Genomic DNA, 25,092 nt, shown 5'->3' with positions numbered 1-25,092 from the left:
CCTGAATTGAGGAGAAGGGTGACCATATAGAGGGCTCCTCCATCCTCGGGCGTAGGGGAAAAATTACAGTCTAATCATATATGAATCAGCGGAGAACTTCAACCTCTAGGACTGACAGCCCAGGCCTGGGACATTTGCTGAGCCTTTGCTTTGTGTCTGGCACATGCCACGTGCTTTACAAGTTTATTCTAGTTTAATCTGAAAATAACCCTATCATTTTCATTTCACGGTTGATGGGACTAAGTCTCCAAGGGGTTAAGTCGCTTAACCAAGGTCACACTAGTAAGTAATGGAACGAGGATTTGAATATGTCAACCCGGCCCCCAAACGTGTGTTCTCTCCGCTCCACTATGCTCTTTTCCCATTTCACCCACTGTCCCCTGACAACCGCAGCCACGACATCATCAACATCACAGTATCAACAACAGCAGCCGAACTGAAACTATTTCCTGAAGAAAGACAGTGTTTGCTGACATTTTGCCTGGACTACGTTTTCCTACCTTAACACTCAGAATTTTCCCATTGGTCCATAATAGGGGACACTGGAGGAAACTACCCAGTGAAATCGGCAGCTGTATCACCATGAGGGTGTCGCTTTGGACAGTCTTTACAGGGTCTACTTGGGTTCTCTCAGAAAAAGCTCGTCTCTCTGCAGTGGAAGCTGCAGCACCAAGGACACCTGCCTGGCACTGCCCTGTGGTCAACGTGCCCGCATCCTAGCTCGGGCAACTTACGTCTTCAGCTCGTGCCTGGCCAGACCCTTACTTTCCTTTTTCCTGTTTTTCCTCTGCCCTGATTGTCTCACACACTTACTTTTCTATTTTATGTAGTTTGAATGTATAAAAGATAAGCAAACTTAAAAACATGAATGAATAGCCAGTATCCATTTCTGCTTTATAAACTTCTGCAAATTGAGCTTTTTCATGAAAGAACTATGGGCTCCTGCGTAGGACACATCATGAGTATAACTTGAGTTGGGTGAGAGGTAACTGCACCTATTTTACTTCCACATCATGGTCATCCTTACCTGAGACAAGTTTACACTTTAACTGTAGCTGATGTGATGGCCATCTGTCAAACATTACAGGGCAAAACACCACAGCTGGCTTGAAACAGAGCAACTAGAAAATCTACAGTCTTTTTGCAACATTAGCAAGGACTTGTTTGGCAGGACCAGCCCTGACAGAGAGAATTTGAAATTTAACTTTTTTTTTTATCATGATGTAAATCTATATGGATAAATCTTTGTATGTTGGATGTGGTTCCTTGACCACACACAAATGAGTCAGTGAATTATGGAAGTACAAGCAAACTGCTCTTCATTCTTAATACATGAAGATGAAAAGGTGTTATGGGCAAATTAATCTCTTACTAGAAGAAGAGTTTGTCTTCTTCTTTGAAAATGTCAAACTACATTTAAAAGCTGTGAAGTAAATAGCAAAGTTTATGCAATATGTTGCAAAGAAAAATGGGGTTGTTATATGTTTTTAATTTTTATGTGGAGAATAGGGCTATATAAAGAGAATATTATCTATATACTCTTATGTATATATGAAATGGGTACAACACAAAAGTTGTCATTTGGAATTAGGAAGCCCTTAGACTTCTGCTTTTAAGCAAGCCAGTTTAGTATAGAGTGTAGACTGGCAATTTAATATAGTTATTAGACTTGACATTAATAAACATATAGCAATGAAAGATACTGTTTTGTATCACTGTGCCTGTTTGATTATAATTAGCAGCTAATTTTGAATTCATTTAATTATTTGACCAAAACAATTAGTTTTTTGTTTCTTTTTAAAATGTTTAAAAGTATCTTTTTGTTCTTCATAATTAATAAAATACATTCTTCAAGATTTGTGGTAGACAGTTGTGGTGGATGCTGTGGTATGCCTCTGACATTCCTTTTCAGGACGGTTCCCACCTGTTGGGAGTGTTGATGGTGAAGGTTCTCAGCCTCTCTTTCCTGGAATTGCCTTCAGTTGAGAAGAGCTGACTTGTACCAGGTCACAGAATTTGGTGGGGGTGAGGAATAAAGGAGGGGTCCATATCCATTGACTAGTCAGTGTGGGGGCCAAAGGTCCACTCACCTCCTATGCCTCGAGGTGGGACGACTCTGAAGGGCCATCCCAACTCCAGAGATCCCCATGGGCTAATCTTTTGTTACACCTGCATCACAGTTCAGTTTCTCTCTCTGCCCATTTCTATTTCTCCACAGATACTGTTCCTAAGAGCACTCTGATACATTGCCCGCATGCATGTCTCCATCTCAAAGTCTGTTTCATAGAGAATCCACATAAGACAAAGAGAAAATCCCTTTAGACGTGCCCAGTGAGGAATTATTAATATAGAACATTTTAATAAACTTCACCAAGAATTCTTTTCAATGGTTTCAATTCAATACAATTTATTAAACATCTTTGATGTTCTAGGCCTTGTGCTAAGCACTAAAGATATAAAGTTAAGCAAAGCTGAATTAAGCGAAATTGACCTCAAGGAACTCAATGGCATGAAACCCAGACATTACAACAAGTGAATATAATTCAAAAGAGAAAAGCTCTATACAAGTTTCTCTGAAAGGTTTGAGAAAGGAATACCTTTCACTCTGGAGACTGATGAGGCAGGAATGACTTCACTAAGGACACCTGAAAGAAATCCTTCAAAAAGCCTAGGCCTTTTGAATAATTCTTTCCTTTCTTTCTCTCCCATCCTACATCCAATCTCTCAAAAAAGAGCTATTACCTCTGCCTTTAAATATAACTAGAATCCAGGTCTCATCAGCTTGACCTCTTCCAATCTATGCTAGCCTAACATCTCTCATAGCCTCAGCCTCATAATCGGTCTCCCTGCTTCTGCTCTTGCTTCTCATGGTCTAGTCTCAATGCAGCAGTCAGGTGATTCTGCTAAAATGGAAGTCATGTCATGAATTCCTCTGCTGAAAACATTCCAAAGTTCTCATGTCATATTAAGAACCAAAGATGCCACACACAGAGGCCCTAGGCCATCTCCACTCTGGCCTTCCTGTCCTTACTTTCAGGCCTTATCTTTCTTAACTTTTTAAGAGCCTGCTCTCACTCACTCTCTTCCAGCCACCCTGGCCAATTCAGTTTTCTTAGAACCACCTTCTGCCCAGCACATCCCTGCCTCAGGGCATTTGTACTTGTGACTCCTCTGTCCCTTCCTTCAGGTTTTTTTCAGCTGTCAGCTTCTTCTGGATATCTTCCCTGACCACCCTACCCAGCACAACATAACCCCTTTTCCCACATATCTTTCCTCATAGCATTTACCACCCACTCTGTTCCTGATTACTTCTTTCATTTGGAGTGTGCCCTTGCTCACCAGACATAAGCTTCCTGAGAGCAGGCATCATTACATGTTTTGATTCTGGTTCTAAACCCAATACATACAACTGTCCCAAGAGTAAATGCTTACTAACTACTTGTGAAATAAATGAATTTATTACAAATAATGGGAGGAAGTAAGAGAAAAGCGGAAGACCTTTGGTATGAACTAGAAAGCATAGAAATGGAAGTATTTCTAATATAGTGTGACTGGAATGGAGACATTCTTTGTGGTCAGAGCTGGAAACATAGGTTACATTATGTAAACAATGAAATACGGTTGTTATGGACTAAAATGTGTCCCCCTAAAAATTCACATGTTGAAATCCTAACCCTCAGTACCTCAGGATGTGCCTTTATTTGGAGATAGGGTCTTTAAAGAGGTGACTAAGTTAAAATGAGGCTATTAGGTGGGCCTTAATCCAATATGACTGGCATCTTTATAAGAAGAGAAATTTGGACCTGGATAGGTACAGAAGGAAGACCACATGAAGACATGGAGAAGATAACCATCTACAAGCCAGTGAGAGAGACTTCAGAAGAAGCCAATACTGCCAGCACCTTGATCTTGGACTTATTACAGCTTCCAGAACTGTGAGAAAACAAATCCTGTTGTTCAGGCCACTCTGTGGAATTTTGTTATGGCAGCTCTAGCAAACTATTGCAATAATACCTATCACTGTAAGAAATTTTGACTGTCTCTCAGAAGCCACTGTAAAATTTTAAGCAGAGATGGAGGTGAGCAGAGGTGAGACCTGAGTTTTAGGAAGACTGCATTTGTGGTAATACAGAGGAAGGACTGGAAAAGAGAGAGGACTTCAGCCATGGAGACTAACTGGAAGTGTTTGCAATAGTTGGGATCTAGATCAAGCAGAAGGGAAGGAAGAGGTGAGAGTAGAATTGGGGGAAGCCTGTGAGCCAACATTGTTGGGACTTAGTGACCTATTAGAGGTAAGTGATACTGACATCAACACAAAATGAAATTTAGTAAAATACAGACATGCAAAGGAATTCAGATAATAAAATTTACATGGATTTCAGTGGTCTCACACTTGAGAAAATTTCTCAATATGGAAACTTAAGACAGATTAAAGTAGCATTTATGACGCTCAAGATGTGAACAGCACTCACTGAGAAAAGGTCTGCAGAAAGAGCTGCAGACTACATCTCCCCCTTGGGGATAACATGCACATTAGCATATTAAAGAATATGAAAAGTTTTGCAAAGAAACCTCCTTAATTTTGTCCCAAAAAAAAGTATTTCCCACATTTATTGATTATGGAACACTTTTTTTTTGTGAGGCACCTTTTAACCTCTCCCTGAATATGAGTACTCTAGAAGTTAACAGAGTTTGGAAAATAGTGGTGTATTTTGGTACACTAGAACAGTTCTAAAATAAATAGAGACGCTTTGTCTGGGTAATTTCTATTTCTAATAGCAAAACTGGTCAGCACTGTCCTAACAAACTGGTAGAATAAACTCATTAAAGGAATATAGTTGGTTTTCCCATAGCCTAATCACTACCAGATTAAAAAATAAGATTCAATCTTTTCAAAGTAGCACTAATTCTTTCACATCGCTAAAGGGAAATTACTCAGTGCCTTGAAACATACAAATAAAACGAAATCCTGGTGACGTAAGGGGAAAGTGTAGCTCTAATGTAGAAATCTGGGAGCAGTTTTTCATCAAGGTTCTTTGACACGAGAGCAATTATGGTCCAAATTTTTCCATATCTCATCAGTTTCTGAAATCCACAGTGTCCCTGCACAATGACTCACATGCGATGCGCACGTAGGCCTTCCGGCTCTTGGTGGTGCCTGCAGAGCTCCAGGCTACACACTGGCACCAGTAATCTTCAGGTCCAAAGAGTTCTTCCACTTGTTGGCGTGAAATCTCAATGCTCACTTCACGGACAATGAGACCTGCCAAGGGAAAGGAAGATTTAAGTTACTTGGCTCCAGTTACTTGACTCACAACTTTTTCATTCTCTTATTTGCTATTTCAAATCTTCTGGATTCATCAGAAGATGAAAGCAGAGTAGATCTCTAACTCCACAAAATTACATCTTTCCCCTTATGGCCTGACAGATATTTACCTTCCTTCAGGGAGTGGGGTGTATTCAAACATCTCTGTATTCAAGTACGAACTTGGATTTTACTTCTTCGAAGGATTCTAAATTAATTACATAAGTTGTAAGATACCCATGTGCTGTACACAGCTTCATAGTAACTAAGTCTTCCTAATTCTTTACATGGAATGAGAAAGAATGACCTAAAACTATGATCAAAGTATATAGATCATACATATATATATTTATATATACAAACATGTGTGCCAGGTTTTATTATGACCTAGTAGTTTATAAATATGTAACGATTTTTAAAAACTGTCATTTTAAACAGCTTTGCTTGTTACATCATTTTTCTTGAAAGAAATACTGGCCTTAGTTAACGGATCTCTGCTATCCTGTCCAAAGAATGTATGACTTTAAAGTTTTCATGAGCAATATTTTGAAAGCTAAAATGTTTCCCTATAATAATAATGTAACCAAACTCATATGAAAAATAAAGTGGCCTCCAGTTAAAATGCTCAAATAATTGGAATTTATTTCACAGAATTATGTAATCCTAAATAACAAAAACTGAACTAAGAATCTAGGATTGTCATTTTAGGGGTATTTGTTTTGAGGTCCCAAAGTCTATTTTAGAGATTCATCCTGCAATAATGCCTCTTTGCATTGAGCAAGAAGGATTATCTGAACAATGTATGTGGGCAACAGCCAGTTCACCTGCACACTTCCAGCACAGAGTGCCTATTGAGAGAACTGGTAGGGGCACACTTAGGGAGCAGGAAAATTTCCTCTGGGTCAAGTATGAGCACACTACAAAAGATTCGGTGTGTTTCTTTGTACTGTTTATTCATCCATTCATTCATCCATTGATTAAATACCTACTGAATATCAATTATGTGGAAAATATTGTACTAGGTACTTGTGCAACTCTGATGAGTAAGACAGTCATTGCCCTCAATGAACTTCTATTATTGAGAGGAGGACACGTATTAATTTATTATTTAATTACAGTTGTGTTCAATGCTGCAGAGAAGTACGAGGACAATGAGAATGAGTAACAAGGGGACCCAACTTAGTATGAAGGATCCAACATGAGTTAGGTTGGTTAAATCATATGGGGAGAGGGACAGGGTATATAGGAAGAAGCAGGAAAGGGAACAGGAGATTGGGAAACCAGGAGAAGACAACAGAGACTGCTGGCATGAAACGGAACTGGAGACAAGAAAGAGACCAGTTTATCTACATTCTTGTAAACCAGTGGTTCTCAAAATGTGGCCCGCAAAACAGCTTCATCCACATCACCTGGGAACTTGTTGGAAATGCAGATTCTTGGGCCCCACTCCAGACTCACTGGATAAGAAAAACTGAGAGTCTGGCCAAGCAATATTTTAACAAACCCTCCCTCCAAGAATTCTGATGCGTGCTGCAGTTTGAGAACCACTTTTATACACCATGTTTAGGAGCTGGGATTTCTTTCTGAGAGCCAAGTGTTTCAAGCAAGAAGGACTAACAAATGATAGATGCTATGATATGTATGAGATACAGAGTTTAACTAGTTCCTAACAGTTGACTTCTTACAATGTTTGATCATGGCTTCCTAGCATAGGGAACATGAAAGAGGTGTCATCTGGAGACCCTAAAAGAGTATTCTGGTCCTCACCCTAAAATCAAGCATTACCCTAAAATGCTCAAATGGGTGGAAGCATTCAAGGAAATTAACAACCACCAGATTATAGTAAGTGCTGACCCACTGGGGGATAAACAATTCTTCCTGTCACAAGCTGATGGGACCTAGTCCTTAGGTCCACTCAAGAGTCCCTGAACTGGAACGAAGCCCAGGAAAGTGGGTTTCATAAGCCCAAGGCAGGGCAGGGCCCTGACAAGACAACTCTATTTTCAAAAGTTTATTAAGTACATTAAAAATTAAAGTTTAAAAATTAGTAATCCTTTTATGCTTATACAAATTTGAAAAAAAATTTAAGTAACTGGTATATTCCAACCCCTCACCGCTCTATAAAAAGATTCCTAGATTATTTCAGCCAACGTCCAAATAATAAAACAAATCTCCACAGCAAAAAACACAACTTATTAACAAACAACACCATTTTCCTTCTTATTTCCGGTCCTTGCTTGGGCCTCTCATTTTCCCGTCTCATTGTAATTATCCTCATTTTTCTGATATCTAGAAACCTGTGCAATGACAGGGAGCCTTCCCTCCTCTCTACCACCTTTCGTTTTATTCCACTTTCTGGTGTTTAAGACTTTTGCCTGTTTTACTTGTTTATACCTTCTCTGTGTATTCAAAAAGTCAGTTACGGGAAGCAAATCTCTCCCTCTAAAGAGTGTTGCAGTAAATTTAGTCACCAAAGGACTGATAAACCTGCCGTGTGTATTTCCTTAGCCCTATAATGGCTCTTTCCAAAATATAGAGCAGCAACAAATGGGCTCAGGATATTAAAACCGCATACAAATATTTTGTGTCCCAAGATGGTAACTTCAGGTTTCATTCCCCTCTTTTACTTAAAGCAATTACAGGAAACCTAATTAAATGCTAGGGGAACTTCACTAGGGCCACTGTATCCTTTAGCCCAAAGAGGCTCATGGATGTTTCTGCTGACCACAAATCTACATCCTTTTAAGAAGCCACAGACCAACCCTCCTGCTACAGGGATTATTCACAGTATGAATGTTCTGAATTGTGTGGCCCAGGCTCCCTGTGGGCACAGGAGTCAAGCACACATCGAGTTTTGTCCTTAGCTTCACAGACGCCCCATTCAGGAGGAGATGGATTAATTACAGTTGTGTACAGTTGCCCTGCCACATGCCCAAAGTTTACATTCCAATTTTTGGTCAACAATGCCAGAACAAGAAAAAATTGAAGCATGAAGTATCTAAACACTTACAGCTTAGAAAGTTTAGAATTCTCTAGAATTAGCTGCATTATTCAAACTCTGAGTTACTCAGTTACATATCGTCTTTTCATTGCCATAGGTAAGTTCATTACCCGTGACATATTGTTCATCAAACCAGAAGCCAGTGGTTTGGGTAAAAGTAGGTAATATCCTTTCTCTTTGAAAGTGAAATTTCAAATCTGCTTGAAGTCTTGAGATGGAAAAAGCAAGCTGCCTTGAAATTTGAAATGCCATCCACATCACCTTCCAAGGCAGGTTGCTTTGAAGAGCATTTGGGAACTTGAAATTGGTTTCAGGTAATTTAAGGGTAGGGGAAAATGCTTCGGTCCACAGGATTTACTCAAATACAAATGTGTATTTTCCATCTCGTCTGATAACATCAAAGATTTCCCATTACTGTTCTTCCTTTAATAGTGGCATCTCAAAGAGGCATGCTGTTTGAAGTTTACAGTGATTTGCTTTTATAATAAGATTCATTGTGGTTTGGGAGTCAGACTGCAGGAAAATAATTAGCATAATATACCAAAAAGTCTTATAATGAGTATGAAAATGCACTTGTTAGCAGGGAGTTTCAAGTGATTTTAGAAATTCAGATATAAATGCAACCCTCTGATTGGTTCTTTGTGAGGCTATACTTTAGTATGGCAATAAAATCTGGTAATTGACATTTATTCCTTATCTTTAGCATAATTTTAATTTCATAATGGTGGTCAAGCACCACAAATAATGTTTTTCTAGAGATTATTATAAAGTGATCAAAAACACAGGATGAATCCTGTTGTATAATTATTTAAAATATCCACATTCCCCCAGAAATGTTATCTGCAGTGCTGTCAACAAATATTAAGTCACTAATGTCAAATTATGTTAATTCCAGAAATGTAAAAATGGATCAAATATCACTTCCAGGCTTGTGCTATTTATTTATCTTGTTTATTAGGTGATACTCAAAACTCATGCATCACCTTAAAATATTTGTTTTAAATGTGTTCATCAAACCTGCATCTTCTGATACCCCATGTATGTTTCACATCCTAACACCGTGTTAGACTTAGGTGTTACGTGTGCCTGACATGTATCTCTCATTCCTCCCAATTACTTTAACTTTCACATGCAAAGGGAAATTTTGAGACACCATACTGTGCAGACCTGGCAACTCGATTTCTTCCAGCACTTTTCTTATTGAGTGAAGAGCTGCAGAGGTCACTCTACCAAATCTCATTATAGTACATTCACAGTTAGGACACAGGTTGGTGGGAAATGTACAAAGCTGCAGGTAAGGATGCTCTGGAAGACATTACAACATTTTACTGAATTACTGTGGTCTCTTTTTCATGCTTTCTTCCAGAGCTTAATCCTATTAGTTTTCACTACTATCTAAAATATGAAGCATATCAGCTTGAGATGTTTTAATATAAATTGAATCACAAAAATACAATCATTATTGAAAAATATGTCACACCATAAAAAACTGATAATTATTTTAGCAACTTATAACTCTTACTAAAATAATCAAAATATAACTCAAAAGGCAAAACTTTATAATTAAGACATCGCTTTATGCTATATGAAGTCATCTGACAATCTTTAAAGTACATCAGGAAAAGAAGACATTATAAATGCATAAGTTACCAACTTCTCTCTGAAATGTTTTTCTTGAGTTTTTAATATAATATCCAATATCTAAACAGGCCATCTAATTAAATAAAATTACTTGTGTAATTGGGAATTACAATTTACCACTATATTAGATTTATTATGAGTATAATTTTGTTAATGTTACATTTACTATCTTTGTGATCAAGATGAATTTACCTAAAAGTTAAGGAATAAGATGTTTGGGACCGAATGGTTCCATACATTTGCTTGAAAGTACTTCATACCTAGGCTATGGACTTGATTTCTTTTTACATGATAGTTTCTAGTCATTTGGTTCTGTTTGGCATTCCATGTCCAATCTGTGTTTCATTTTACTATATTTTGTTTTTGTCTAGAACTGAGAAAAAAATTCATTGGATTTTGTATCTGGAGTGGAGAGATGTCTAGTGCTTCTAGAATGCTATATGACAACTATAGATAAATTCACTTTTCCCCCTTGAAACTTGAAATTTTAATTGCAAGACGATATTAAAATAGAGTGACAAATGATATTTACTCTCACAATGCTAGCGCTTTTCCACCTTTCTTTTGCAAGTGTGTCAGGTTTTAAATGTTATAGAAGAAACAGTGCTCCTACTTTTGATTTGACTTTCCAACCAGCATCAAACTTAAGACTGTAAGTACGAAGGATAACTAGAGTGGTGGGCATGTAAAATAATTTCTTACTTATAGAGTTGTATGGATGTGTTGACAGAAATTGATCATACCAAATTTGGCCCATCAGTTATTTCCTATTCTTACCTTCAGTAATGACAAGTCTATTGAATCTCTGTTCCAAGAAAACATGATGGCATTTTTTTTATTTGGAAGGATACAAAGCACATTCCATTGAAATAGCAAATATATTACTTATCTAAATACTTTTCCCAAAAAAACCAAATTTATTACATATATTTAAATGTATATTCCAACATTTTTCTTTGAAAGCTTATTAGTTATCTAAATTTAACTACATGTATTCCTTTTTGTCCTAATTTCATGCAATTCATTAGTAATTTGAAGAGAAGTAATTTTAACAAATTAAAAAAAATTCTGTCAGTAAGGGTTGGAACGATGTGTTCTTGAAGATTAGTTAACTGTGTTCTTGTAAATTATAGACCTTACTATTACTTTTGTCCAGTCATTCATTCAATAGGTATTTATTAAGTCTCTACTATGTGTCATGTACTCTTCTATGTGCTGGGGACCAAGTGGTAAAGAAGACAGTTAAGGCCTCCTCCTGTGGGTTACGTTCTATTGTGGAGCCTGCTATTGAGCACCTATTTCATGCACAGTAGACTCTAAGCTGGGCACAGAGATGAACTGCTTACAGATCCTTCCTTCAGAAACTTACTGGCCAATACCAGGGATAAAAACAGTAGTTCACTGAGTAAATGGACTGTCATATGCATTGTGTATCCACCAGTACAGTAACTGACACAAATATCCTTCTAGGTAATGTATGTTAAATAAATGAATGATTTGTATGTTGTAGCTATAATACAACACAGTGTTGAATCCCAGGTATAAGTAAATTTAATTGTAACTCAGAACAGTAAAGGTAACTAGTATATGTATTAAGCAACTACCATGGGTCTCAGTTAATCTGCATGATAATCTTTGGGGATTAGTATTGTTACACTTATAATACAGGTAAGGAAAGGGGGTCAGAATAACTGTTCATACAGCCAATAATTACTGAAATCATGATATAGATCCACATTTGTCTGAAATGAATGTTCTGATTCCTTTCACTCACCAATATTCCTCAAACTATCTCAAAAAAGTGTTTTTTGCTCAAATAAATTTGGGGATTTCTGTTTAATAGAGCTTTCTCTCAGAAATTCAGAGTGCCTGTTAGTATACTGAAAACATTGATTAGAAGTTCTGCCACAAAGAAATAGGTTTAATTTGGACTGCCACCATCCCCCCTAAATTTATTAAACCATAGAACCTTACAGTCAACATAAACAAAGAACCCCATTTCATCATAGCTTTCAGTGTGGTTTTGGTTAGCATTCTCCACACGTTGATCTTGTGAATAAAAGTAGTCCATTGTTTGGAAAATTCTGAAAACCCCATGAAGAAAGCTATAGTGAAATTGCTTTAGGAGGAGAGATCATGAGGGACCTGGGGAATGGAATATTTGAGTTTGATGCTGAAGCATGGTTTGGGTTTAAAAATTTACAGAGGGATCAAAGACATTTGAGGAGGAAAGAACAGCAAGAAGCCAAAGGGCAGAGATGAAAAACACGGAGACTACACTACAGAGTACTTTACATGAATTAAGTAAAGAAATAAGACCATGGAATTAGAAGAGAGACTCCTGGAGAGCCTTGTTTGGCAGCTAGAGAAGATTGTTTTGTGGAGCAGGGAGCCTGTGAAAATTGTTAAGTGGTGAAACGGCAGTTTTCAAAATGGACATATGCTCCAGAAAGATTAATATGACTTTACTAGTAAACAAAACTCATTTGATTCACTTTAATTGAATTTTAATAATTTTAATTTTTAATTATTATTACAAAATTTGCTTTCAGGTCTATGGTTTTATATCAGGTCATTAATCTAAGTGTTAAAAGCAATATTCTTGGTGACCCTCTGAAAACACTGTCTGACAGTGGAAATCACGTACATATGTCTAGAATAATAACTGCTCATACTGTTAGGCTTTCATTTTTTTCTTATTCCAAATGATTTAGAAACAAGCATTAAGAGCAATCATCTCTAGAGTGACTGCCACTTATAATAGTTTATAAGATATTGGGGGCAGCTTATCTGTTTATCTTAAAATTGATACATTTCATATTCTTAAAAAATCTTTAAAGCCAAACTGTAAGTGTTCATTTTGTTTGTTTAAATTCAACCCATTCAGGACAATTATTATTACAACTGAGGGACTAGACAAATACTTGTCTAATACACAGTAATCTAGTGATTTATTTAGATAAGAGAAAAAATTCCTGCCCTCTGTTTACTCTCTGACCTTCAGAAAGTCTTAAATTAATCAAGCCTTGTTTTCCCAACTTGTAAAATGAAATTTAGAATCTGTTTTTCATTGAGTTGCGTGAAAATAAATGGAATAAGAGCTATAAAAGTTCTTGAAATCTGTAAAATTCCTTTAAAATATACTATAAAATAATAACAATTGAGAATACAACTATATTCTATTAACAAAATTACCACTGGAGGTACTAATATAGTCTTAAGAGAGGGGAAGGACTCACTGTTTGGAAATTATATTAGTCACATACCTGGATAAGAAAGATATGGCTGGTTAGGGAAATTTTCAACAGAGTTGGAAGAGTTTGGTGAAGGTGAGGACGTCAACTGTCTAGGACAATGCGGATGTGGATACGATATTTAGAAATGGAGACTGAATAGCAGGAACAAGTACTAGTGGTTTGCCTTTAAGTTTCCTGTCCTTCAGCTAAGTCACTACATTAAAGTGCAGATAGAGTGAAGCCATCCCGATATGATGAGTGAAGACTCTACTAATTTCAGTAACCAAAAAGCTTGCACTGCTCACGTATTAGGAATTTCCTATCTCCCTATCCCAACACATAGGAGAGGCAAGGAAGTCACTAAGCAGCTGAATGGAAATAACTAGCAAGGCTAGTTCTGACTAATCTGGGGCAGAATAAGCAAAGTTCCATCTCCTAATGAAGATTTAAAATTGTTGAGCACAAACACATCTTTTAGAATCATTCTTCACTTTCCAACTAGGATGTGAGCTCTAACAGGGTAGAAAATTTTCTTTGTTACATGATGATACTGTGGCCTAGAATAATACCTGGTACATATTGTAGGAACACAATAAACATTTGTTAAATTAATGAAAGAGTATTTTCCCCCAGGACACTATGACATACTTATTGAAAAGCTATGTGATTATGTTCTGCTACATTTTAGAGGAAAGGGACTTTCAGTCATGATGGCAGTTGTACCTCGCCAGAAAGACATAGTCAAATGCAATTTGGATTTAAATTTTGAACATGCTTGGTATTCACACTTAGAATGGGGAACAAAAAGTGGAGTTATCACAGTGCTTCTTAGAGGCTCCAAAATTGTCGAGCCTCCAATAATAACTGAGTAAACACAGATCAAGTACCAACAAAAAGATCCTTTTTTCCTATCCTTTTAAAAAGGAATTCTAATATGCAAGAGTGGCTCAATTTACAATAAGCAGGGAAAAAAGTTAACTTGTGAAATTCTAAGTAGAGATGAAAAATGTTAACATTTCATATTTTCAAGCCAGGAATATGTATTGAATGCCTGCTGAAACACCAATTTTCAATTTTAACTTTTTGGAGAGACTGAGAAATAACTACTTGCTCTGATATTTCCAAAATATTTCTGTATATTCTGAGATCTTTGCCTCAAATCTTTCTTTCATCATTGCAAAGGGAGATACGATTTAATAAAATAATGCAAATAAGTATAATGCACTTAAGTTTTTTCTTTTTTTTTAAATTACAGAGAGGTACAATTTGCCAAGACTGAACCAGGAAGAAGTAGACACTATGAATAGATCAATTAACAGCATTGAAATTGAATCAGTAATTTAAAAACTCCCAACAAAAAAGTCCAGGATCAGATGGCTTCACAGGTGAATTCTACCAAACATTTAGAGAAAAGTTAACACCTATCCTTCTGAAACTATTCCAAAAAATTGCAAGAGGAAGGAACACTCCAAACTCATTCTATGAGGCCATCATCACCCTGATACCAAAACCAGACAAAGATATCACAAAAAAAGAAAATTACAGGCCAGTATCACTTATGAATAAAGATGCAAAACTCTTCAACAAAATACTAGCAAATTGACTCTAACAATGCATTCAAAGGATCATACACCATGATCAAGTGGGATTTATCCCATGTATGCAAGGATTTTCCAATAACCACAGATCAATCAATGTGATACACCACATTAACAAATTGAAGAATAAAAACCATATGATCATCTCAATAGATACAGAAAAAGCTTTTGATAAAATTCAACATCAACTTATGATAAAAACTCTCCAGAAAGTGGGCATAGACAGAACATACTTCAACACAGTAAAGGTCATATATGACAAACCCACAGCTAACATCATACTCAACAGTGAAAAGCTGAAAGCATTTCCTCTAAGATCAGGAACAAGACAAGGATGCCCACTCTTGCCACTTTTACTCAACATAGTTTTGGAAGTCCTAGACATAGCAACAGAGAAGAAAAAGAAATAAAAGGAACCCAAATTGGAAACGAAGAAGTAAAACTGTTACTGTTTGTAGATGACATAATACTATACATAGAAAACCCTAAAGAAGCGACCAGAAAACTACTAGAACTCATCAATGAATTTGGTAAATTTGCAGGATACAAAATTAATATACAGAAATCAGTTGCATTTCTGTACACTAACAATGAAATAGCAGAAAAAGAAATTAAGGAAACAATACCATTTACCATCTCACCATAAAGAATAAAATACCCAGGAATAAACCTGCCCAAGAAGGCAAAAGACCTGTACTCTGAAAACTATAAGACACTGATGATGACATAAACAAATGGAAAGATATACTGTGTTCTTGGATTGGAAGAATCAATATTGTTAAAATGACCATAATACCTAAGGCAATACACAGATTCAATGCAATCCCTATCAAATTACCAATGACATTTTTAAGAGCTAGAACAAAAAAAAAGTTAAAATTTGTATGGAAACACCAAAGACCCCGAATAGCCAAAATAAGCTTGAAAAAGAAGAACAAAACTGGGGGAATCATGCTCCCGGACTTCAGACTATACTACAAAGATACAGTAATCAAAACAGTATGGCACTGGCAGAAAAACAAACACATAGATCAATGGGACAGGTTAGAAAGTCCAAAAGTAAGCCATGCACTTATGGTCAATTAATCTACAACAAACGAGGCAAGAAAGTGCAATGAAGGAAATAGTCTCTTCAATACATGGTGCTGGGAAAATTGCACAGCTACCTGTAAAAGACTGAAATTAGAACATTCTCTAACACTACATACAAAAATAAACTCAAAATGGGTTAAAGATCTAAATGTAAGACCAGATACCATAAAACTCCTAGAGGAAAACATAGGCAGAACACTCTTGGACATAAATCACAGCAATATATTTTTAGAACCAGATCCTGGAGTCATGGGAATAAAAGCAAACATAAACAAATGGGATCTAATTAAACTTAAAAGCCTTTGCACAGCTAAGGATATGGTCAATAAAATGAAAAGACAACCTACAGAATGGAAGAAAATATTTGCAAATGATGCAACCAACAAGGGACTAATTTCCAAAATATACAAACAGCTCATACACCTTAATATATATATAAAAAAAGCAATCCAATCAAAAAATGGGCAGAAGACCTAAACAGAAATCTCTCCAAAGAAGACATACAGATGGCCAACAAGCACATTAAAAGATGCTCAACATCATTGTTAGAGAAATTCAAATCAAACCTACAATGAGGTATCACCTCACACCAGCCAGAATGGGCATCATTAAAAAGTCTACAAATAATAAATGCTGGAGAGGGTGTGGAGAAAAAGGAACCCTCCTACACTGTTGGTAGGAATGTACATTGGTGCAGCCACTATTGAGGATAGCATGGTGGTTCCTTAAAAAACTAAAAATAGACTTACCATATGATCCAGCAATCCCACTCCTGGGCATATACCCAGAGAAAAATATAATTTAAAAAGACATAGGCACCCCAATGTTAATAGCGGCACTATTTACAATAGCCAAGACATGGAAACAACCTAAATGTCCATCAACAGATGACTGGATAAAGAAGATGTGGTACATATATGCAATGGAATACTACTCAGCCATAAAAAAATAAAATAATGCCATTTGCAGCAACATGGATGGACCTGGAGATCGTCATTCTAAGTAAAGTAAGTTAGAAAGAGAAAGAAAAATGCCATATGTTATTACTTATAAGTGGAGTCAAAAAAAAAAAGGACACAAATGTTCTTTTTAATTATTTATAACTTAGATGACTGACTTCTTGACTATGTGTAAGCACATCTGACTGTCCTTTAATGCCTTGGCTTGGCAGTTCAACATAACTCACTCATAGCCCATTAGCTAGGTGTAATCACCTGGCCAAGCTGACAGCAAGGATGCAGGACTTGTAGTAATCCTGCGTGCCCAGGAAGGAGAGAACAGGATGTGAGTATTAGAAGTCCTTCTACTATGTAACTGATAAAGCTACTTGAAGAGGAAAAATAAGGAATTGAATTTTTAAAAAATCATAATGATATTGAAATACTAATAGTTATCATGCCAAATGAAACTTGGATTATTGTTTTCTGTGGCATGAAAATCCTTACTGACAGAAAGAGCTAAATGTGGAAAAGATAGAATATTATACCAAAAGGAAGAAAACCAGATATTTGGTCCTTGCTTGTCCACTATCTTGAGTAATTTTGGGCAGGGCATAAAATTTCTCATTTTCTTAAACTATAAATTGATAAAAAAATAGATAACTCTTTCCCAGTATACTTCACCAGACTGTTATCAGATCAAAAGAAATCTTTAAAAGAAGGTGCTTTTATAGACAGACTGTGGCAAAGACTGACAGCTCCTTACATCTTTTCAGGAATGCAACTGGACCACATTTTCCAGCTTCCTTTCTTTTAGAAGTTCTAGTCAATATAATGTGAGTGGAAGGAACATGTACATTTTTTTGCCAAGCTGTTGAAGAAGCTGGTGGTTGTCCTCTTTGCTGTCTTTCCCTTTCTGCTGGCTGGATGCAGAAGAGAAAAGAAGCTTGAGAGAAGAATGGCAGAGCCACAAGATGGAAGGAGTCTGGGTACATGCCTGACCAAAGAGATCAGGCATGTTTCTGGGATTGTTATGTAAAACATCCTATCATGTTTGAGCCATTCTATCCTTGGAAGGGTCTAATTGTTACTGTAGCTTAGCATAATACAGACTTAAATGATAGACTATAATATACTTGGCACACAATGGGTTTTCATAAATGACTATTTAGCCAATGCTAAATGAGTGAAGAAAATCTCACAATATTTTGTTATTTTTTTTACCATGATTCAGTGCTTAGCTCCAAATTATTAATTTTTTAAAAAATGGCAACATCTTGTTAGAGACACAAAGAATTTCTAGTAATTTTGAGTTTTCAAATGTCTGAATGTGTGATTTTAATATCACACTCAAAATGCTATAAGACAGTATAATTTGCTTATTATGGAACAAAAATATTTTCAAATGATGGGCTTGCAATATTTTTCAAAATACTACTCCTAACATAAATGTTGAACAAACTGATGTGAAAATCTAGGTCATAATGTTTAATTACTATTATAATTTTCTTCACAGTCAAACATCTCATTTTGATGTTTTCCCAAGAGATAGAAAAACTAAAACTTGAAATAGCAAAAGAGTGGTGCTTGATTCTGAATGTTGTGTGTAACTTGTAATGTCTTCATGTCCATTCTGCACTAGCATCACAAACAAAAAGAAAGAAGGAAAAATGATTGTTTCCTACCCCGAGCTCCAATTCCCTGAGGTATTTATGTAACCATATAATACTGCCAACGGAACAAACAGCTTCAATCATGTGTCTGTTCATATCTCCAGGCAAACTTTTGTTCTTTTCCCTTTCTTTTATAAATGTATTCCCTTCAAAGGATACATACCCTAGTGGATAAACAATCTCCATGGGAGAACAGGAAAGCTAGCTATTTAATATGTACAGTTCAGTGTCATGAGGTGTGGAATCACAGTAAATAATATTTTGTGAAGATACGCTAATAAACATGATGATATTTTCACGATTAGCCATGTTTTTAGTAAAAGGAAATTAATGGACAGGACTACTCAGTCTGAAGGATACATACAACATGCTGACAAACAAAGCAGTTTCAGCATAAAGTTGGTATGTTATATAGACAGTATACGTACACACTTGGCACCACTATATATATTTATATGCGTATCATTCATCTAGCATTTTCTTCTTACCTACAAGTTGGAATGCATTTACTTCATACCCTATGATAAGCCCATTTAGTCACATTTTTGTCAGATTCCACTTGCATAGGCAATGTTGAGTAAATCAGTGGTTAATAAATGTCCTTGGAAATATGTTTAAAGATAAATAGTGAACAGCTATATCTGACCATAAATGCATATTTTTACTCTCAGAATCTTAAAAGAAAGATAGTCTGAGCTATTACATACATATATGGAAAAAGATAAATAATTACAGAGCAATCATGTAAAAAGAGCCTGGTTTATTATTCCTTAATAGATATACTAGAGACAAAAAAGTAAAATGTTCTCACAATTATTCACAAAATTCTACTGCAAGAGAAATACCGAATGAGGATGAGTCACCCTTTCCATCGAAAGTGCTTTTTGTCACAATTCCACGGGCCTAGGGCACCGGTCCAGCACCACAGTGTGCAGAACTGCAGGACACTCAGAATACCAACCCTACTGTCCCCACTCTCATGGGCCTGCTCCAGCTGGCCACATGCACGCTTCTAATTTGCACCAAGGCAGTCTGACAAGCAGGCTGGGAAGACAACGGAGATGGAAATATAGATCAAGTACAAATAAAATATGTTCACCTTGAAAAACACAAATAAAACTTCTAGGTATTAAGGTACAGGGATGTATGTATTGAAAAACGAGAAGAATATAATCACTTCTTTCTCATCAATAATTTTCATAAGCCCCTTTTGATTCTGCCCCAAACTTTCTCTATAACCCAATATTTATACACTCCCTACATCTACACTTACTAAAATAATATAGATTTGTGTCCCCTGCACATACCTCATAAATCTCAACCCATCCCCCCAAAGCTGGTTTCAAGTTTGTTTTAAAAATCTATCATGTGGGTGATCCCTTAGCAATACTTTGAAGTTCCATCCCTGTTAAAAGTGAAAAAGGATCTGGTGTCCCAAGAAGAGAAATGATGACAGTGCATGACTATTAGTTCATGTGTTCCCGACTAAGAAAGAAATCTCTGCTTAAAAAATTAGAACACATATGCCAAAGTTCAAAAAAAAAAAAAAAAGCAAACATAAAATTGAGAAGGTAAAAAGAAGCATATAAAATCTTGCCAAAGGTTCATGTTTTACATAAAGCTGCAGTTGGGACTCCACAAAGGAAATCTCTGCACTTTTTATTTCTGGTTCAGAGGATTTACATGCTCTTTCTAATGATCTGGGCCTTCAGCACTGGGTAATGTCTCCCAGTCCCCAGCTTAGCACTCATGCAAAATTGAAGCACTTTGGAGGCAGTTTAGTAGCTGCAGATGAATCTCAATGTGCAGGAAAAGGCATAATGGCTGTTTAGCACTTGCTAGGAGAAGCTGAGGAAATCAGGGGGAAAAATCTATTGAACTTAAGCCATCTGGGAAGCCAACTGAGAGTGACTGCATTAACAACGTGTTTACATTCCCATTGTGTTGCCAGGCCAAGCAAAAGTGTGTGTGTGTGTGTGTGTGCGCGCGCGCGTGTCTATGTGTGTAGAGGAAATTATCAAGTGAGGCTCTTTTGGTTGTACTGGCTATTTTGATTTGGTTTTGGCAACCACATGGGGAAAGAATTTTCATGAGAAATGTGGCTGCGAGAATTCTCAGGTCTCCATGAGACAGGAAACTGTTGGAGTGCAGAGGCTGGCAAGGATGCCGTGTCGGAGAAAAGTGAGCGATACGTGGGAGCCTGGCTGTGCAGCTCTTCCCTGCATCTGGCCCATGGTACAACACAACAGATTCGGAGAGGCTTCAGAGGGCCAGTAAAGAACACCAGGGAATGCTGTTGTTGCCTGTTACATTTGTAGTTATACTGACTAATTGAGGGAAATACTGACTAAATGAGGGAAAATAGTCAGGTAAATGCCTTCCCTTTCAGCCCCACCATCCCTATTCATGCTTCCACCACCATGGCCTTTTTTGGGGTCATGGTATTTAATAGATTATTATTTAGAGCAGTTTTAGGTTCCCAGCAAAATTGAAAGGAACAGAAATTTCCCATATACTTCCTGCTCCCATACACCCATAGCCTCCCCTATTATCGCTATCCCCAACCAGAGTAGTACATTTTTTACAATTGATGAGCCTACATTGACACATCACCAACCAAAGTCCACAGTGCACATGAAGGCTCACTGTTGGTGTTGTACAGTCTATGGATTTGGATAAATGTATAATGATATGTATCCACCAGTATAGTCTCATACAGAGTGGTTTCACAGCCCTAAAAACCCTCTGTTCTCTACCCGTTCATCCCTCCCCTCCCCAGCAGCCACTGATTTTTTATAACTGTCTCTGTAGTTGTGCCTTTTCCTGAATGTCATATAGTTGAAATCATAGAGTATGTAGCCTTTTCAGATTGACATCTTTCATTTAGTAATATGATTCTTCCATATCTTTTTTCATGACTTGACAGCTCATTTTTTTCACCACTGAATAATATTCTGTTGTCTGGATGGAATAAAGTTTATTTATCCATTCACCTACTGAAGGACATCTTGGTTGCTTCCAAGTGTTGGCAATTATGAATAAAGTTGTTATAAACATCCATGTTTTTGTGTGGATGTAATTCTTCATCTCCTTTGGGTAAATATCAAGCAGTGCAATGGCTATATCGTATGGTAAGAGTATGTTCTGTTTTGTGAAAAAGTGCTAAACTGCCTTCCACGTGGCTGTACCATTTTGCTTTCCCACTGGCAATAGATGAGAGTTCCTCTTGTTCCACATTCTTGCCAGCACTGGTGGTGTCAGTGTTCTGAATTTTGGCCATTCTAATAGGTTTGGAATGGTATCTCATTGAGTCAATTTGCATTTCCCTGATGACATTTGATATGGAGTATCTTTTCATTTGCTTACTTGCCATCTATATATTTCCTTGGTGAGGTGTCTATTAACGTTCACTGCCCTTTTGAACTGTCACTTTAAGTGACTTTTTCTTGACAGATGTTTGGTGACTGTAGTGGGCTGAATGGTGGCTCCCAACAAGATCATGTCCACACAGGAATCCCCAGAACAGGTGAATGTTATCTTATTTGGCAAAAGGGTCTTTGAAGATGTAATTAAATTAAGGATTTTGAGATCCTGAATAATCCAGTTGGGCCCTAAATCCAGTGATAAGTGAACTTATAAGAGACCTACAGAGAAGACTGACAAAGAAGAGAAAGTGATGTGAAGACAGAAGCAGGGACTGAAGTGATGCAGCCAGAAGCCCAGGAATGCCGGGCAGCCACCAGAAGCTGGACGAGCCAAGGAACGGATTTTCCTCTAGAGCCCCCAGAGGGCGTGTGGCTCTGCTGGATTTCAGGCTTCTAGCCTCCAGAACCATAAGACAATAGATTTCTGTTCTTTTAAGCCACAAATTTCATAGTAATTTATTGTGGCAGCCCTAGGAATCTAACATAGTGACTAAAGGGATTTCTCTGTCTCTACACTCAAAGAGTAGACTCAAGAATCTGACAGAGCAAAAAGGTGAGGAAAGGCTATCTGCCATGCGGTGTTTTTCTAGTTCACAAATACCCCACGGAATGGATGCGGGGAGGTAGCCTTTTAGACACTAACGTCATTTCATGCAGAGGACATCATTGTCTAGGATCAGCAAGGCTGTAGCTATAAAAAGGGGCATGTCATTCACTCCCTGCCATTCCTGGAATTGCCTTGTACAGAACATTCCCCTGAGTTTTTCCAGCTAAATTTTAATTCACTCAAGCCCCAGAGCTCCCCCCTCTTCTCTCAGGAGGCTGCTATCTCTCAGCTTGAGAAGTTTAATAGGCAGAGACAGGAGAAAGGATATTGAAGAAAGAAGGGGCTCTCCACTGTGTAACTCTATACCATGGAACTATCAAGGGGTTTCACAAGTTTATTCTCATAATGAAAGGAGAACCCAAGCAAATGGCAAAGCCTGCTTTTTTTCACTCTCTTCTCCCTCCTCTATTTTGCCCTCTCTGGACTATGATCTCCTTAAACGCAGCAGGTCTTAGTTTTATCTCTGCTTATAGCACTAAGTACAGTATCTTGGTCATATTTTTTGAATATAAAGTCTACGTACTTCCTCTGTGCTGCATTTTCACAACAGTGTCTCCTCATGTCTGGTTTTCAAGCCTGGCTGTACATTAGCATTACTAGTGAGTTTAAAACAAACAGATAAAGAAAAAGCTATGCCCTGTTCCCAATTCAATCTTCCTCTCTCGGGGTGGGGCCAGGACATAGGTATTTTCAAAAATCCCCCACTGGGGATTGTCAAATGCAGTCAGGGTTGACAGCAAATGCCCTAATAGCTCCTTGTTGCTCTTGCTTTCATGTTCTTGGAGATTTCTTCCAAAACAGTCTTTTTTTTTTTTTTTTAAATCAGGTTAAACCCTCAATGAAATTAGGAATGAGTCTGAGATTTCCCTAATGTGAACTGCTTTTCATTGCAAGATATTATACTTCCTACACACTGTGCTTTTTTGCCAGACCTTGATATTTTGCTAATTGTTGCTCTCACGGTATACAAGCTGGTTTTGTATCTCCAAATTGCAGAGGAATTGACAAGAGTGGTTATTTCAACAGGCATCCTCAAGAGGGCTCTGAGAATCCCTAGCTAAGGGCTGACTCTCGATAGATGATACGTGGGGGCGAAGACTAACGAATCCAGACTGAGTCAAGGCCTCTCCCCTCAAGTTTTTGCGTTAGATTATTTGTTGATTTATCATTTTCTAACTAAAAATTCTCTGTTGTGTTTTTGAAAATCCCTAAAAACAAGCAGGGTGAGGAGTGAGAAAGCAGTGCCAGAATTTTGAGCCAGTTGTTGGGAGAATACTGGATAGGAAGATTCAGCGATAGATTCAGAGCCTCAAATAGAATGGATAACAATTCATGACATCACAGAAAAAGAAGGGTAACAACCCGGGTCATTATTGCATAATGATCCACCAGGTTTATTCACATTTACCACAACAGGTACAGACACTAAAAAAAGAACATTTAAGTTTTGAGAGCAAGACGTGCTCTTTAGGAAGATAACCCCCTTCTCTAAGCTGACACGGTTTTTTAAACTTCCTTAAGCAAGATGATCAACCCATTTCATATTACACTCCGAAAATCTGTTTAGTATGTTCTTGTTCTTTATTTTCATGGTTCTCCTTAAAGCCCTCACACATTTTAGCCAAAGGTTAGATTAAAAATACATTACAGCTTTTAACATTTGTCCTATTCTCACTCTGAAGTGGGCATATTAAAACTCTAAGCCACAGCATATGCACGGTTGCTGGGCACACGGCAAAACTGTTATAGCAACAAAATCACTGGTTTTGCTCCTGAAATGCCCTGTTTGGGCAGCAAGTCATCTAGATGAAGAACGGTCTTTGGATGCTTGTTTCTTATTGTAGCCTCAGTGTAAGCCCGGGGGTGGGTAGTATTTGATTTTCTCTTCTCAAAATTTGGGGGCAAGGGTATAACTCAGGGGAGAGGGTATCGCTCCAGTGGTGGAGCACATGCTTATCATGCACTAGGTCCTGGGTTTAATCCCCAGTACCTCCTCTAAAAATAAGATAAATAGGTAAAACCTAATTACCTCCCCCCTCCAAAAAAAATCTGGGAAGACACACATAAACACACCCACACACATTGCATATGTATGTACTTACATATCTACTTATATGCATATTCTTGACTACACTGTACTAATCAATGCTTTCATCTTAGCTGTAGGAAGAAAAAGGAGTAATGCATTACAAGTAACCTTGCCCTAAGTGTTAATTGGCAGGGGAAAATTCCTTTGTGTTCATTACATTGAAAACTCTCATAGTATATAATTTTAGAAAATTTCTGTTTTCCTCTAATGAAACACAGCTAGCTAAAACTGCATTGAAAGGTGTAATATTTTCTTGGCTCTACTTTGCAATCATGTTCTGGGCTGTATCTGTTTAAAAAAAATACAGGTATTACATTTTTCTATCAGTGTGTAATTCAAACATTAAAAATCTTCCCCATGGGATATAACTAAATTAAAATCACACAGTTTTGCAAATATGGTGTAGTCGGGGTGTTTCAGAGTATGTGCAGAGTCCATAGCATTGGTATTTGCAAATATTGGAATTACAAAAACAAATGATGACAAT

At 37.2% G+C, this 25,092-nt stretch overlaps 1 protein-coding gene across 2 annotated transcripts in view; it reads right to left on the bottom strand.

The window, feature by feature from the left end:
- The window catches only part of UNC5C (unc-5 netrin receptor C), a 338,935-nt gene that overhangs the window by 119,637 nt on the left and 194,206 nt on the right, over window positions 1-25,092 (bottom strand). For both annotated transcript variants that reach the window (XM_010980601.3, XM_010980602.3), the window contains exon 3: window positions 5,120-5,263. In XM_010980601.3, the coding sequence (XP_010978903.1) occupies window positions 5,120-5,263 (144 nt within the window). The remainder of the gene's footprint in view (window positions 1-5,119; window positions 5,264-25,092) is intronic.

Source organism: Camelus dromedarius, chromosome 1 (assembly GCF_036321535.1).
Source record: "Camelus dromedarius isolate mCamDro1 chromosome 1, mCamDro1.pat, whole genome shotgun sequence".
NCBI lineage: Eukaryota > Metazoa > Chordata > Mammalia > Artiodactyla > Camelidae > Camelus > Camelus dromedarius.
The sequence above is the reverse complement of the archived record's forward strand: the minus strand, read 5'-3'. Positions and strand labels throughout refer to the sequence as shown.